Below are 17,928 nucleotides of genomic sequence, written 5' to 3'. Positions count from 1 at the left end.
ACAGTGCTTATGGGCCAAGTGTCTGATTCCAGTTAAGCAACTTCTTCTGGAGTAAGGAGTAGGGGGAAAAGATTGACTTTCTGGCCAGGCTCATAAAGAAGGAAACGAAGCAGTTTGGGATTGGAAGGTAAGTGGTAGAGTTGTTTCTGTATGTGGTCTTAATTTACAGTCTAATTGAGCTTTTTCTTTGTGGCTGCAAATATACTTTGTGAGTTGTAGGGTTATGTAATGATGTACACAAGAAGTGCTGGGTGTATCTGCCAGAGAAAACGGAATACTTTTGAAATTACTGTGCTACCCTTATGAATTTACTCCACAAACTTGGTTCTGTAACAAATATCTTAGGACTTAATATTTACTTTTTTGTTTTTATTTTTATTTTATTTTTTAAAAAAGATTTTATTTATCCATTCATGACAGAGAGGCAGAGACAGAGGGAGAAGCAGGCTCCAGGGAGCCAGATATGGGATTCGGTCCCAGGATCCTGGGATCATCACCTGAGCTGAAAGTAGTCGCTTAACCGACTGACCCACCCAGGTACCCACTTATTTATTTTTAAATATTTTATTTATTTATTTATTTGAAAGAGAGAGAGAGGGGGTGGGTAGAGAGCGAGCTTGCGGAAGGAGGAACAGAGGGAGGGGGACAAGTAAGACTCCAAGCTGAGTGAAGAGCCCCCACTGGGGCTCAATTTCAGGTCCTGGGAATCATGACCAGAGCTGAAATCAAGAGTCAGAAGCTTAAACAGCGGCGCCATCCAGGTGTGCTTGACTTTATATTTAATAATAAAATTAAATCTGACTTTGTTCCCTTCTTTATACTAATGAGAAATTAAATCATTGTCATTATTGATTGCCTTCCATACAGAATTGTGGGAATGCCCTAGATTCTGAGGTGGAACAGAACATTTGGGGAAAGGCAATGTGCTCTTGTACCAGAATATATTGTGCAAAGCCCTGTGGTCCTGGTAGTGGCTCCAACATTCCTGAAACATCTTTAGTAGGGGTTTCTTTGTTAAGTTCTGGAGCTTCTCTAGGTGTATCTGAAGCCCTGTTCCCTCCCTCCGGGACCCCACAGAAGCTACAGACCTCCAGTTTCTTTCCAGTCTGAAAGGAATCTCTTCTCTCTTCTGTGCTTTCCATCCTTGTTATCTTACTCTCAAAAATACTTGCGTTTCTTTCTCCTTCTTGATGACATAGTAAGGATTAATTAATAAAGGGTTTAATTCCTTTGACATTTTGTTTTTTTTTGTTTTTTTTTTTTATTATTTATTTGACAGAGAGAGATCACAAGTAGACAGAGAGGCAGGCAGAGAGAGAGAGATAGAGGGAAGCAGGCTCCCTGCTGAGCAGAAAGCCCGATGCGGGACTCGATCCCAGGACCCTGAGATCATGACCTGAGCCGAAGGCAGCAGCTTAACCCACTGAGCCACCCAGGTGCTCCTGACATTTTGTTTTTAATGTAGCAGGGTTTTTTGTTAAATCTTGTCCTTCCATGAAGGATGTCCGGCCTCTCTGTTGCAACGAGTCAGAGAATTTATACTGCAAGTTTGAAAACTGGCTCATAGTGTGTAAGGCCAATCTCATCTATGGCCATTTTTCCTGACATTCTAGAAGCCTAACCATCCTACCTAAAATAAGCCAGGCTTCCATTAACTCTGTCATAGTACACTTTACTTATTTAAACATTTTATTTATTTGTTTGACAGAGAGAGAGACAGCACAAGTAGGGGGATTGACAGGCTCCCTGCTCAGCAGGGAGCTGGATGCAGGGCTCTATCCCAGGATCCTGAGATCATGACCCACCAGGAAGGCAGGTGCTTAAGCTACTGAGCCACCCAGGTGTGCCTGTCATAGTACCCTTTAAATTTGTTTCATAGCATTTAATAAATTCTTAAATTATCTTGTTCTTTTGTTGTATTTTTTTCTCCCCAATTCAGAGTGTCTTGTTTATTGCTCTATTTCTATTTTCTGAAGCAGATTAGGAATACTTATGTTAATTTACTCTAACTATATAGTTTTAACTATAATAGTTTTTGAACAGTTATATTAAAAGTACACAAAGGTATACAGTGAGTGGTCTTTCTCCCACAGCATGGTCCAGAAATCTAGCTCCTCTTCTAGGAAGTAATTTACCAGTTTCTTCATACCTGAATTTGTAATTTATGTTCTACTCAATTTAGAATTTCTAAGTTCTGGGGATGTGCTGGTGAACAGGCACTACTATACAACACCGTTTTTTATTTTTTACAAGTTTTTTAAAAAAGATTTTATTATTTATTTGACAGATATATATATATATATATATATATATATATGACCCTGAGATCATGACCTGAGCTGAAAGCAGAGGCTTTAACCCACTGAGCCATCCAGGCGCCCCTAAAAAAAGTTTTTTTTTTTTTTTTAATTGTTTTTAGTAATCTCTACCCCCAATGTGGGGCTTGCACGAAAGTCCCGCACTTTTTCTGATTGAGCCAGTCAGGCTCCCCATGATTTTCATAGTCTCCGAAAGGTTTGGGCTGAGGGGCTTGACTACCTCCTTCCCCTCCTTAAGGATTCCTGATGAGGTGAGAGGGGTTCACCGTGCATCCCAATTTCCGGTTTACAAGAGACTCTATAGTTTGACAGTTACCATGGCTCCGGGAGCTGTGCGTCTTACGTTCTTCCGCGGCGCTGGCTGATGGCGTAATCAGTTCCGGCGCCCTATGAGGGCGGGGAAGCAAGGTACTGGGGGGAAACTTAGCTCTTAGTGTAGCAGGGTCATGAAGAAGAGGCGGCGGCGGGAGGAAGGAGGAGGCGGCGGGGGTGAGAAACTGCGGTAGCTCCCGGCTGGACTGGTGGCGTGGCTGTGTGGAAAGGGCGTAGTTCTTAATCCCTTCTCCGGGCAGCGGCCGGGGCTCGGGGCTGAGAGCGGCCTTGGGGCCGCCTCCCCGGGCCCCCTGGCTCCGCCATGTTCCGTAGGGCACGCCTTAGCGTGAAGCCGAATGTCAGGCCTGGTGTAGGCGCCAGGGGTTCCACCGTCCCCAATCCCCAGCGTGGACAAGAGGCGCCCAGGCCCCAGGATCCTGCAGCGGCCTCCTCCCCGAAGCCAGCAGAGTCTACAGATGTGCCCCCGGTGGATTGCGGGGGATCTGAACCCCAAGAAAAGGCTCCCAAGAGCAGGTAAGTGCATGCGGTGGGGAGCATTTTCCTCTGCCCCGCCTCTATGGGGTTGTCACCTGGAAGCTGACCAGATGAATTCACCGTAGGAGTCTTCCGTCGCCTGCATTAAGCCTTAAGAGTTGAGGCCCTATGAACCTACTCCCAGCTGCAGTTTGTCGTTCTGTCCACAAGGTGTGGCAAATGTGGATTTTGTTAAGGTTTGTAGATTCCCGGGGTGAGGACCATGTCTTCAAAAGGTGGTGGGAAGAATCCACATGTAACAGTTTTGAAGTGAAAAGTATCCACACGTGGTAATGTTCATTAGCTTAGATAACTTTACCGTAGTTTTTATTCTTCCGGAGTACACTGAGGAGGTTAAGTAGTTTTTAAAATTTTAAAAACATTATTCTTTAAAAGACCAATGTTACTTTGGTTCTGCTAATTTGTGTCAGTGGAAAGGAGATGTGGTTACTTGCTTTTCTTTGAGGGCGTGCCCTTTTATAGTGGTCATGTTTTCTGAAGGGAAAAAGCATGTGCCAGTGCCACATTTGGATTTAGGATTTTTTTCTTAATTTAACAATTTGTCAGACTTGGCCGGGCAGAACTTACTTACTCTAAAATGGAGATAATACTACGTGCTTTGGAGAGTTATTGTGGAGTTTAGAAAAAACCGACATAAACTGTCTTGCATAGGACATGGCAGAATAGTTGCCTACAAAAAGTTATTTGTTTAAAATAAATGCGATAAAAAAAAATGCTATGGTAGTAATTAAGAAAGTAATTAAAGTTAAGACATGTTGGGCTGCTAATAGCCCCTGTTTCTGTAATGTGAATGTGAGGAAAGCAATAAAACCTGACCTTATTAAATGACAATGAGATGGTATAAATTCTCTGTATGCTCTGACAGGAAGGTGGAAATTTTACTCCCTTTCTTTTTGGCCATACTTTTGGCCTGTACTGATGCTGGTTATAAGGTGTTATTTTGCCAGCTTAAGTGATGGTAGTAGCTTACAAGTTTTTTGTGTGAATACTTTTTCAAAATTTCTCTAAAAAAGGAAATACAAATATTAGTCACTGTTAATGAAGTTTGAAGAGATCCTGTTAATTACATATAAGTGTGTGAGGTTTGATAATTTATTTATTTATTTATTTATTTTTAAAGATTTTATTTATTTATCAGAGAGACAGAAAGGGGAGAGAGCGAGCACAGGCAGACAGAATGGCAGGCAGAGGCAGAGGGAGAAGCACTCCCTGCTGAGCAAGGAGCCCGATGTGGGACTCGATCCCAGGACGCTGGGATCATGACCTGAGCCGAAGGCAGCGGCTTACCCAACTGAGCCACCCAGGCGTCCCTGAGGTTTGATAATTTAATAAATTACTCAGGTTCTGTAGTCTTGAGACATTTGAGGTTGAGGATATTTGGTTTCTTGGAGTTGGCATATGGGGAGTATATTTGTTTTTTTACCTTTTTTTTGGGTGGGTCTTTGCAGTTGTAAAAATACGTGCTAAAAACACAGGATGTATGTTTTGTCCTTGGGGTTTCAGCATAATTGGGTGAAATGTACATGGTGCATGTATCCCGTTATAAAGGCTGAGATATGAATTTAAATTGGACAATTTTTGGGTACCTGGCTAACTTACTCAGAAGAGCATGCGACTCTTAATCTTGGGGCTGTAAGTTTGGGCCCTATGTTGAGTGTAGAGATTATTTAAAAAAAAAAAAAAAAGAAAACTTCAAAAAAATGGAGATTTCTTGGGACGATTATTCTTTTTTTTTTTTTTTTAAAGATTTTATTTATTTATTTGACAGAGATCGCAAGTAGGCAGAGAGGCAGACAGAGAGAGAGTGGGGGGAAGCAGGCTCCCTGCTGAGCAGAGAGCCTGATTCGGAGCTTGATTCCAGGACCCCAAGATCATGATCTGAGCCGAAGGCAGAGGCTTTAACCCGCTGAGCCACCCAGGTGTCCCTAACCCCTGTATCTTTTTGACTTAATTTCCTTTCAGGCCATTCCAAAAATACGTATATCCAGTCTGAGCTATATGCTTACTATGTAATTTGGAGTGACTGAGTCTTTGAGTAAGGAGTTTGATAGCTTTGTAACTAGTTACCCAACAAAAGATAAATGATTTCTGCTCCATATAATATTTGATTTGATTAATGAAGCTAAATGAATATTCTCAAGTATTGCAGTAAAGATATTTTATAAGTTTGAAGTTTTGTATGTTTGGTTTGGCTGATCTTAGGTTGATAGAGTAAAATTTCAGTAATTTAGGTCAGTTCAGGAGGATGTTAGTATAGATTATAAAGAAAAACATTTGTCAGTTATCTAGTGGTTCAAAATAGGGTAAACTTTAATTTTTAACTTGGCCTTTTGTTTTCCTTGAAAGAGCGTGAGCATGAAATAATATGTTCTATTGTCCTACGGGATTTGAAGTTTAAAAAAGATCAGTAGTCTTTTTAGAATTAATATATCTATTAAAAAATTTAATAAATAAAATTTTTATTGCAGTTGCTGTCATGATTACTGTATATCTCAAGTCAGTGAGTTTTTTAATAATGAGGTTCTATTGTTTTAGATTTTCACCAGGCTAGTTTTTTGAAACTAGAATATAAAAGATCCATGGTACTCTTTTTTTTTCTTTTTTAAAAATTTCAACAGTGATGAAAAGACTGACAGTGAGAATTATGTTGAAGAATCCAGTAAATCTTCCTCTACTGTTTCACAGAGAAGAAAGAGAATATCAAGCACTCCTACTCTGGTTAAGCCTGGTGTCACTGTTCCTTCAGAATCTCATCCCTTATCTACAGTTAATCAAGAAGTTGCACAGCCGAACCCTGTTTCAACAAAAGAGAAACAGCCATGTTCAGACAGATATCGATTATATAAAGCCCAGAAACTAAGAGAAATGTTAAAAGAAGAATTGAGGAAAGAGAAGGTAAGGGAGACAAAAAATCACATTTTGACCGGTCCCTGCTAGAATTCTGTTTTTCTGTTAGGCATCATTTGGAGTAAAAATATCTACAGCATTTAATGGAGCGTAATCAATTCATATCCCTTTTTTTTTTTTTTTTTTTTTAAAGATTTTATTTATTTATTAGAGAGAGAGAGGGAGAGAGCGAGCACAGGCAGACAGAATGGCAGGCAGAGGCAGAGGGAGAAGCAGGCTCCCTGCTGAGCAAGGAGCCCGATGTGGGACTTGATCCCAGGACGCTGGGATCATGACCTGAGCTGAAGGCAGCTGCTTAACCAACTGAGCCACCCAGGCGTCCCTGTTTTTGTTTTTATTATTAACATATAATGTATTACTTGTTTCAGGGGTACAGGTCTGTAATTCATCAGTTAATATCCCTTTTGTTAACTGATTAATAAGCACAATGGACTTAATAAATTTTTTTCCCACTATGTTAATTTTTATATATTCATCTATATCTTTCATTGGTTTTGGTGAAGGCCACAAATAGAAGTTCTGTACATATACATACATAAAAAGTATACCAAGTATATTTATAAAATAAATCTTCAGTCTGGTTTTTCATGATGTCCAAGTGACATGAGTTCTATTTGTTTTAATTAAGACAAATATACTTGAGCAAAATGAATTGGTAATATTTTCTAAGCTGACAATATGGAAATTATAAATGGGAAAAATTGGCACGTATGCGTAGAGTCTGTCTTCTTCCTTTTTTTTTTTTTTTTTAAAGACCATCTTTTAATCTTAAAGATAGGTTATTTTTTGAAAAGGGCACTGTACCAATAGAGAAGCATATAAATCTGCAGTTAGATACTTAAGATTCGAATCTGAGAGTCATTCCTTACTATGTGACCTTGCAAAATTTAATTAATTTTTCTGTGTCCTCATCTGTAAAATAAGACTGACGATAGTATGTATCTCATTGGAGGTTGTAAAGATTAGATGAGCTTATACGTGTAAAACACATTTAGACTACTTTCTGCGATAGTAAGAGCCCAAAACATGTTAGTTCTTATTCTTAAATACAGAATGCCCTTTTTATTTATTTAAAAAAATTTTAAATTTTTTATTAGCACATAATGTGTTATTTGCTTCAGGGGTACAGGTCTGTGAATCATTAGGCTTATACATTTCACAGCACTCATGATAGCACATACCCTCATCAGTGTCCATAACCCAGTCACCTTATCCTTCCTCCCCAATCCCCCACCAACCTTAAGTTTGTTTCCTGAGATGAAGAGTCTCTTATGGTTTGTGTCCTTCCTGGTCCCATCTTGTTTCATTTTTTTCCTACCCTCCACGACTCCCTGCCCTGCCTCTCAAATTCCTTATGTCAGAGATACCATATGATAGTTGTCTTTCTCTGATTGACTTTTTTTTTTTTTAAAGATTTTATTTATTTTTTGACAGAGAAATCACAAGTAGGCAGAGAGGCAGTCAGAGAGAGAGGGGGAAGCAGGCTCTCTGTTGAGAAGAGAGCCTGATTCAGGGCTTGATCCCAGGACCCCGGGATCATGACCCAAGCCGAAGGCAGAGGCTTTAACCCACTGAGCCACCCAGGCACCCCTCTGATTGACTTTTTTCGCTTAGGATAATACCCTCTAGTTTGATCCATGTCATTACAAATGGCAGGATTTTGGTTCCTTTTTGATGGCTGCATAGTATTCCATGGTGTGTGTGTGTATGTATGTATGTATATACATACCACATCTTTATCTGTTCATCTGTTGATGGACATGTAGGCTCTTTCCATAGTTCGGCTATTGTGGACATTGCTGCTATAAACATTTGGGTGCACATGCCCCTTCGGATCACTACATTTGTATCTTCTGGTTAAATACCCAGTAGTGCGATTGCTGGGTTGTAGGGTAGCTCTATTTTAAACTTTTTTTTTTTTTTTTAAAGATTTTATTTATTTATTTGACACAGAGAGAGAGATCACAAGCAGGCAGAGAGGCAGGCAGAGAGAGAGGGGGAAGCAGGCTCCCTGCTGAGCAGAGAGCCCAATGAGGGGCTTGATCCCAGAACCCCGAGACCATGACCTGAGCCGAAGGCAGAGGCTTAACCCACTGAGCCACCCAGGAGCCCCTATTTTCAACTTTTTGAGGAGCCTCCATACTGTGTTCCAGAGTGGCTGCACCAGCTTGCATTCCCACCAACAGGGTAGGAGGATTCTCCTTTCTCTGCATCCTCACGAACATCTGTCATTTCCTGGCTTATTAATTTTAGCCTAGAATGCCCTTTTTAATTAAGAGGAAGGCACTTAACATGGTGCTTTATATTTGTTATTTAATTCTATTACATTTGTGAAGTAGACATCACTGTTTTACACAGATGGAAATAGGCTCATAGATGTTACTTGCTTTGTGTCAAACACCAGTGGGGTTTGAATCTGTTCCCCTAAAATTGAAGTCTTTCCAGATGTTCTATGTTTATTGAATCTGCTTAGGTAGATTTATTCTGGGGAACTAAAAAATTAAACAAACATTTGCTTCAAGAATTTTATGAAATTCACAGAAATCCAATTCACTGCAATGTAAAAAAAAGGCTGTATGTTTATAAATTCTTAGTAAACTCCTGTAGTTAGAAGACATTTGTATGATTTATACATTGAGCTTTTGTCCAGTCCTGGAGACTTTTGTTTTTAAGGTTCCTTGATGCGCTACAACTTTTTAACATTCACTTTTTAAGAAATTTTTCCTTAAATTAGGAATAATTGTGGTAGGAATAATATTAAATCACTTGGAATGAATGCAGCAGTGAGCTATACCTTGGAGTATAGTACATGTGAAATTCTTCCGTATTTGTAAAATAAAAGTGGATCTTTGTATGTGTTTGCGTGTAACAGAAGCAATGGAAAAACAAATATGCCATAAATGAAAGTCAGAAGCCACCAGATCGTTCAAAAATGACTATGAGAGATTTCATATATTACCTGCCAGATAATAATCCAATGACGTAAGTAAACTTTACTTGTTTTCCTTTCTTAGAGTGTATAGTGATTTAAGTATCACTTTTAGAGTAGAGTTTCAATGTTTTCCAAAAGCATGTTGATAAAATTTATAGCACATACAATGTTCTTTTAGAGAATTTTTTAACAAAACTTAGTGATATTTCAGGTAACTGCTTTCTTGGGATGGTATCCTTTACTTCTGAGATTAAAAAGTAAGTTTCTTTTCCTATATTACTAAGTTGTTGTAAAACCAACTAAACAGTTTTTCTCTAATCGATATTATGGATTCTATTTCTTGTACGCTATAACCTGAATCTAAAGGAATGGTCTGATTTTTATGCCCTACCTCCTAATTAAATATAGTGGCATTTGATTAACAAGTTCTCCAAGAACAAAGCTTCTTTAATCAAGTTAGCCTGGAGAAGCAGATGGCTTATAATAAATTTCAGTGTATGTTCTTCATGGTTTAGCTGGTGGATGTAGGAATAGTGCCATGTTTTCAGTATAGCCTTTTTCAGGTTCAGCAGGTCTTTGGCCCAGTGAAGGAAGGGCCAAAGACCTAGGTTTTGCATTATTTGACATCTAAGGGTTGGGAGAAAAGCCACGGCTAAGTTGCTTTAGGCCTTAGGACTAAGAGAGCCTCCTTTTGCTAAGGAATTAGAGAGTAAAAACATTCTCTATGTAGAGTGTAGCAAATTATTTATCCTTTTTTTTTTTTTTTTGTTAACGTATAATGTATTACTTGCTTCAGGGGTACAGGTCTGTGAATCATCAGATTATTTATACTTGATGACAAAAGTTTTTGACTGAGAAATTGACTCTTGGACCACACACTGTCATTAATAATGATGTTATGGTGTATCATTAAAAAAACAAGTTAAAATAATTTCTTTCTTGTGATGGATAGAATAGACATGATGTGTGAATTACTTAAAAGAATTTTTTTACATATTTAAAAACAAATGTTATTTATTTGTTAGTTCTTCCCTGGAGCAAGAAAAGAAAACTGAAAAATCTTTGACACCAGTCCAGACAAGAGAGTAAGCATTTATCATACTGTTTTTTTTTAAAAATAAATTCTTTGGGGGGTAGAGTTTTTAAAAAATGAAATCAAATAAAGCTTTTTGTTATAGTCAAGTCACATGGGATAGGAATGTTTAAGTAGAATAACAAAAATAAAAGTTAATGCTTGATTTAAATCAAAATGAAAGGTCCACACTGTTTGTGTATTATATATGGAAATGGTCAGTGGTATGATTTCAGTTAAAGCTTTCAGAATTAAAAAGGATTTTGTTTTGTTTTAGAATAATGATATAATACAGTTGTACAAAAACCACAGGGAACAAAAGTATACTGAGAAAAATCTTCCAAATCTGTTTTTCTGTCTTCTTGTTCTTCTGTGGAGATAACAAATGTTACTGTTTTTTAAATGTATCTTTCTAGTTCCATTCTGTGTCTCTCCAAATAAGCATGTATATATTTTTCTTTTTCCTTTTCTTTCCTTTCTTTCTTTCTTTTTTTTTTTTTTTAAATATTTTATTTATTTATTTGACAGAGAGACAGAGGTCACAAGGAGGCAGAGAGGCAGGCAGAAAGAGAGGGGGAAGTAGGCTTCTTGTTGAGCAGAGAGCCCGATGTGGGGCTTGATTCCAGGACCCTGAGATCCTGACCTGAGCCGAAGGCAGAGGCTTAACCCAGTGAGCCACCCAGGCACCCCTTTTTCCTTTCTTTTTATAGTTTTGATCCCAGTAGAGAGTCTGTTTTTTTGTACAAGCTTCTTGTTGCCTTCTACGCTGCACTGTAATGTTCCCTTACTACTAGGAAATGTCTTCAAGAGGCTTCCTGGGAAGTTAATGTAGTTTTGAAATTCAGGATGGGGGGATTATGGAAAATTGCCAGAAACATTGGGATTTTCTGGTTGTTATTTCAAAGGTTATTAACTAATGATTGATGTTTTGCTTAGAATTTATATCGTTTTAAAGTAGAAGTCTTAGACTTTATAATAGGCTATATTTTTATAGATTTATGGGTTATGTTTGCTTATGTAAAACCTTAAGGAGACCATGTAGTTGAATGTAAGGTATATGGTATTCAGAATTATTATTTGGGAAACTGTGTTTAGCTTCTTGGTCTGCCTTTATTGTTGTGAAATCTAAAGCAAAGATTATTTATCTACTACAAACCTCAAATGGGTTTGAAAATACTAATGCATGGGGGCCTGGGTGGCTCAGTTGGTTTAGTATCTGCGTTCAGCTCAGGTCATGATCCTGGTGTCCTGGTTTCAAGCCCCACATTGGGCTCCCTGCTCAGTGGAGAGCTTGCTTCTCCCTCTCCCTCCCTTCCTCTCGTGCTCGTTCGCTCGCTTTCTCTCTCAAATAAATTTTTTAAAATCTTAAAAAAAAAAAAAAAGAAAATACTAATCTCCAAGGATTGTTATGAAGAGTTAATAGAATGATCTGCAAACTAATGCTTTATAACTGTAAGGGTGTGTGTGTATGTGAGTGTGTGTGTGAATTCCCCAGTATCTATTTGGTTTATCTGATACTCTGTTGGGACAGAGAAGATGAGAGTTTTTTTCTTTATTTTCAAAAGTGAGTTTCTTTATTTTCAAAAATTGAGGCTTTTTAATAAATGCTACTGGATAGAATTAGAAAAATCTTATAGCCCTGTCCTTAACGTGAATTTTTTCATTTAGGTTATAGGGAAAGTTGGAAATAGAAGGTAGAATTTGAAGTAATTTATTTCACAAGTTCATAGTATTCAGAAGATACTTCTCATGGATATATGAATTATCCTGTCTTTCCGTTTGGTAGGCAAGAAGGTAAGAGTACTCCTGATACTGCAGATAATGAAGAACTAGAAGAAGAGGTGGATGACGGGCCATTGCTGGTTCCTCGAGTAAAAGTGGCAGAAGATGGTTCCATTATTTTGGATGAAGAAAGGTAAGTTTAAAAAACAAAAAAGACTGTGATTTCAAACCTGAGAACAAATGTGCTTTGTTTAATGAGAGAGAGTGTTTCCACATCAGTCATTGTCACTTAGACACTGATTTTTTAAATTTTTGTAATGGATGTTGTAAATGGAAAAGTGAGTTAGGAAATTTTTTAGGAATTTTTATGCTATGTTTTATATGAGAAGATAGTACTCTTGATCTATCATCCATTAACCTACCATCCATTGTTTACTATCTTTACTGATAATTGGGATGAGCTACTGAACTAATCATAATGCTGGCCTCTACTGATGATAGATTTCAAAAATTGTCTTGAAGTCAAAATTCAGGTTTTTGTATTAACTAATACTATGTTTTATTGTCTGATAAGTAATGAAAATGGAACAAATCATAGGTTTAGTATTCTATGATTTCTGTTTTGACAATGTTTAATTCACCTTGTAGTTTAATTTTTCAATTATAACATTAAATTTTTCAGATTTGACATTGTGGAATTTGTTGTTTGTCCAAAGTATGTTTTTTTAAAAAGAAAATAAATTCATAGGTAGTAAGTAAATAGGAAAAGGGTGATAGATAGTCTTCCAACAGTTTAGTTAGTTAAAAAGTCTTTTTATAGCATATAAAATTCTATGATAATTAAACATTAATGCAATACTATTAGTAATTGTTTTTGTGTGTTTATATTGTGATAATGATTTTACTGGCCATTAAATAGTTAAAAGCATTTAACTGCTTTGTGTATAGGAACATAGAACATTAATATCAAATACTTATATTTCTTGATATTTTCTGATGGGTCTAGTATAAGAAAATGCATATTAAATATAGGAGACATTCAGAGGTTAATAAATAATTTTTTGGGGGCTCAAGGATAATGCGTAAATTTTATATTGCTGATAAGGATTTTGGAAAAATGTTAGCATTTATATTTATTCCTTGGCAATCATATTTCAAGTGAAAATTAATAGATTCTTAGAAAATATGCATATCTCATAATTATACTTTTTTGATATGATTCTGCCATGGCTTCAAAAGATAACTATTCAGATATCATTTCTTTTCTTTTTTTGCTTTTAGAGCAGATCTATTTAAAAATGTGTCTTTTTCAGTTTAACTGTAGAAGTTTTAAGGACAAAAGGTCCCTGTGTGGTTGAGGCAAATGATCCCATATTTGAACGTGGTTCTACAACTACATATTCCAGCTTTAGGAAAAACTATTATTCTAAACCATGGTCAAATAAAGGTAACTAGTTTTCATTTTATTTTATTTTATCTATCTATTTATTTATTTTTTAAAAAAGATTTTATTTATTTATTTGACAGAGAGATCACAAGTAGGCAGAGAGGCAGGCAGAAAGAGGGGGAAGCGGGGTCTCAACTGAGCAGAGAACCCAACGCAGGGCTCCATCCCAGGACCCTGAGATCATGACCTGGGCCGAAAGCAGAGGCTTAACCCACTGAGCCATCCAGGCACCCCACTAATTTTCATTTTAAATTGTATAGGTTATTTATTTGAAATAAAGTGAATTATTTTCTGTAAGTAAATAAAACACAAACTGTATTATTTTCTCTTTAGCTACTTTTATTGGCACCTTCCAGTGGGGCTCCCTCTCCCAATATTATAGAACTATGTTTCTGGCTTTATCTTAGTATTTTAGGAATTAGCAATGTGGTCATTTGGGCCGGAATTTTCCTGTCAAATCTCTGTATAAAAAATAACATTTTTATGGAAAATTATAGTATTATTAATACTCATAATAATGTTATACCTTTGTTGTATAATAAAGTTTGTAAAAATTAGGCTGTTAAAAAAGCACGTAATACCTATTGAATGATATTGCTTATTCTTATAAAAATAATGCAGGTTGTTTTGGGAAAAAAGTCAAACACAACAGACTGATACAGGGCAACAAGAAAGATTCTATACTTCCCTCCTCTGACTTCCTCAATCCTGTTCTGTTGAGGTTACTTCTATTAGTAGTTTCTTCTCTGTGTTTTTTAAGCTACTTTCTTTCATACACTAATTAGCACATCTCATTTGCTTCCATTAAAGCGATAATTTATTGGCTGTGACTGACAGTTTTGGTCACTTGGAGACCAGAATGTTGTCGTCTTTTTATTTTATTTTATTTTATTCCAGCTGCTTTGGTATGAACATGCAGATTTCTTTTATCATGTTTCTGTATAAAAGTTTAGAGGTATTTGAGATTCATCAAGTTCTTTGCAATAAAATTGAAGATTTCTTAAATAATATTTAAGTACTCTCAAATTTATTTTTAACTCAAAATATATACTTAATCTAAGATTTTTTTTTCTCTGACATACTGATATTAATTTTCATTCTTTCTAAATCTTTTATTTTTACAGAAACAGATATGTTTTTTTTAGCCATCAGCATGGTAGGAACTGACTTTTCTATGATTGGACAGCTTTTTCCTCACAGAGCAAGGATAGAAATTAAGGTAAAGTAAACTCATTACATTCACTGATTGGAAAGGACCAAAAATTACTAATACTATTTTTTTTTAACTTTATTTAAATCTCAGTCCATTCTTGTTCACTACAGTGTTTTGGGTAGAACTTCCCCTTTATAGCTCAGAAAGTAATGAAATGTTCCTCAATTCCTATATGAGTACATCCTCCTTAGTTTTAGCATATTATCTTATTTAGGTGTTGCCCACTTCGGAAAAGGATTTGAGGAAGTACCAATAAAACCAAAGAAATTAAGATAAAAGAAGAGCTAAGTAATGAGGAGGGAGGATAAATAGACCAGAATATTTGGGTTATCTTCTGAACACAATGTGTTTCTGAATTCCTCGGAAGGCATGGAGAGAAACATTTTAAGTTAAATAATTCTCAATCTGAATTAACCATTGTTTTCCTAGGCTACCTTAACTTTCTGGATAGTTAGGGACACTGTTAACAACAACAGTGGCGTAAATTAGTGCTTTAATATGCCTGAAAGAATAAGCATTCTCTGTTCTATTGTTCTTTTTGTGAGAAACTGAATTATAGGTTTCCTGGGATAGAGTGCATTTGAGTGCACTATGTTGCTGTAATTCTCTCTCTCTTTTTTTTTTTTAAAGATTTTATTTATTTATTTAATAGAGAGAGATCATAAGTAGACAGAGAGAGAGAGAGAAGCAGGCTCCCTGCTGAGCAGAGAGCGCGATGCGGGACTTGATCCCAGGACTTTGAGATCATGATCTGAGCTGAAGGCAGAGGCTTAACCCACTGAGCCACCCAGGCGCCCCGTAATTTTCAATTTCCAATTGAATTTTCAATTTCCAATTCATTTCCAATTTATAGTGAGATCTTTATTCAACCATGGGTTTTTTCCTTCATTAATTAAAAGAATATTAGGAAAGTTTTTTTTTTTTTTTTGAACTAGACTGGGCATGGATCCTTCTCATGTGGACTATGTACAGTGTAATGGTTATTCTGTTTCTGCAAAAGATGAAGAATTGTTCATATTATTTATGTTCCTTTTCTAATGATCTTTGTAAAGAACAAAATGTTAAAGCTAGAAATTGTCTAGGGGAACTTTCTAATCTCACTGATAAATTTGTCACTAGACTATTTCTCTCAAAAATTATTTAGATTTCTCCCCTAAGTTTAGTATAGTCCCAACAGGTCTTTGGGCAAAGTATAGAAAAGTGAAAATAGACTAGTCAGTCATATTGATTTTCAAGTGTTGAACCAGACTTGTATTATCTTTTTGTATGTTGAATTTTACTTTATTTCCTGAGGGTTTTTTTATTTTTATTTATTTTTTCTTTTTAAAGATTTTATTCATTTATTTGACAGATAGAGATCACAAGTAGGCAGAGAGGCAGGCAGAGAGAGAGGGGGAAGCAGGCTCCCCGCTGAGCAGAGAGCCCGATGCGGGGCTCGATCCCAGGACACTGAGATCATGACCTGAGCCGAAGGCAGAGGCTTAACCCACTGAGCCACCCAGGCGCCCCGAGGGTTTTTTAAATTTTTTTTTTCATTTTTGTTCACAAGGGATATTCTGCAATTTTTAAAAATTCTTTGTCCAAAATGTTTTGGTACTAGGATTATGCTGGTCTTAGAAAATGAGTTGGAAAGTGTTCCCTCTTTGAACGGATTTAAGATTAGTGGTGTTTCCCCTTTAATGGTTGATAGAATTCAACAGTGAAACCATCTGGGCCTGTAATTTTCTTTGCAGGAAGAGTTTTGGTTATAAATTCAATTTCTTTAATACCTATAGGTGTACTCAGATTTTCAGTTTTGTCTTGTGTCAGTTTTGATGGTAAGCTTTTTAATTTATAGGTATGACGTTTTTATACTGTTTACTGAAATTTTTAATGTGTGGTGGATAGTCCTCTTTGATCAATAATTGATGTTTTCCTTTTCTCTCTCTCTCTTTTTTTTTTACCTTTGTCTTGCTAAGGGTATTTTGACTTCCAAAATCTTTTTAATGATCCAACTTGTAGATGTAAGTTTTCAGTTATTTGTGTATTCTCATTTTTTTTTTTTTTAAGATTTTTATTTATTTATTTATTTGACAGAGAGAGAGAGAGATCACAAGTAGACAGAAAGGCAGGCAGAGAGAGAGGGGGAAGCAGGCTCCCTGCTGAGCAGAGAGTCCGACGCGGGACTCGATCCCAGGACACTGAGATCATGACCTGAGTCAAAGGCAGCGGCTCAACCCACTGAGCCACCTAGGCGCCCCTGTATTCTCATTTTTTAACTCTTTAATATTTCCTTTCTTCTGTTTACTCTGCCTTTAATTTTCTCTTTTTCTAGCTTCTTAAGATGAAAATTTAGGGGCACCTGGGTGGCTCATTCGCTAAGCGTCTGCCTTTGGCTCTGGTCATGATCCCAGGGTCTTGGGCACTGTGTCCAGCTCCCTGCTCAGTGAGAAGCCTGGTTCTCCCTCTCCCTCTCCCCGTACTTGTGTTCCCTCTCTTGCTGTCTCTCTCTCTCTGTCAAATAAATAAAATCTTAAAAAAAAAAAAGTTAGATTGATTATAAGCTCTTTTTCTTTCCTAATTAGACATTTAAATCTATACATTTTTATCTGAGCACTGCTTACTTGCATTTCTTAAGTTTTGATAGGTTGTTTCCATTGTTCAGTTAAAAATATCGTCTAGTTTTCTTTGTGATTTCTTACTTTACATATCAGTTATTTAGAAGTGTGTTGTTTAATTTCCAAATATTTGGGACATTGCTAAATGTCTTACCGTTTTCTAACTTAATTCCATTGTGAATGTCAAATAACATAATCTGTAAAATTTCCATCTTTCTGAAATTTAATGAGGTTTATTTTAAAACCTTTCGTAGTTAGTATTCCTGGTGCACTCACTTGAAATGAGTGTGTACTCTGTAGCTGTTGGATGTGTTATTTAGTTCTGTCAGTTAACAGAGAATTGACATCTGCAACCATGATTATAGATAGATTGGCCTGTTTCTATGCTTACATCTATTACTTTTCGATATATATGAAGTTCTTTTATTTGGTGTACTCATTTTTAGTATGTTGTTGAACTGATGATACATCATTTGTCTTTCTCTTACTTATTTTATTTACTCAATGCTTTCAATGTCCATTTGTGATGTTGCAAATAGCAGGATTTTTTTCTTGATGGCTGAATAATATTCCTATACACACACATGTACGTGCCACATTTTCTTTATTCATTTGTCACCGGATTGTGTTGGCTGTTGTAAATAATGCTGCAGTGAACATGAGGATACTATTATCTTTTTACGATAGTGATTTTATCCTTTCAGGTCAAGATCCAGAAGTAGAATTGCTGTATCATATGATCATTTTATTTTTAGTTTTTTTTTTTTTTTAATATTTTATATATTTATTTGACAGAGAGAAATCACAAGTAGATGGAGAGGCAGGCAGAGAGAGAGGGAAGCAGGCTCCCTGC

General features: G+C 36.5%; 1 protein-coding gene across 1 annotated transcript in view; it reads left to right on the top strand.

The window, feature by feature from the left end:
* The first annotated feature begins 2,493 nt into the window (after nucleotides 1–2,493).
* BDP1 (B double prime 1, subunit of RNA polymerase III transcription initiation factor IIIB) overlaps nucleotides 2,494–17,928 on the top strand; it is a 96,316-nt gene continuing 80,881 nt past the window's right edge. Inside the window, exons 1-7 of the mRNA XM_044267515.1 lie at nucleotides 2,494–3,164; nucleotides 5,804–6,080; nucleotides 8,965–9,074; nucleotides 10,050–10,109; nucleotides 11,883–12,011; nucleotides 13,132–13,265; nucleotides 14,390–14,484. Of these exons, the coding sequence (XP_044123450.1) occupies nucleotides 2,953–3,164; nucleotides 5,804–6,080; nucleotides 8,965–9,074; nucleotides 10,050–10,109; nucleotides 11,883–12,011; nucleotides 13,132–13,265; nucleotides 14,390–14,484 (1,017 nt within the window). The 5' untranslated portion in view covers nucleotides 2,494–2,952. The remainder of the gene's footprint in view (nucleotides 3,165–5,803; nucleotides 6,081–8,964; nucleotides 9,075–10,049; nucleotides 10,110–11,882; nucleotides 12,012–13,131; nucleotides 13,266–14,389; nucleotides 14,485–17,928) is intronic.

The sequence above is a fragment of the Neovison vison genome, chromosome 1 (assembly GCF_020171115.1).
Source record: "Neovison vison isolate M4711 chromosome 1, ASM_NN_V1, whole genome shotgun sequence".
NCBI lineage: Eukaryota > Metazoa > Chordata > Mammalia > Carnivora > Mustelidae > Neogale > Neogale vison.
This window is presented reverse-complemented; position numbering and strand designations above follow the sequence as displayed.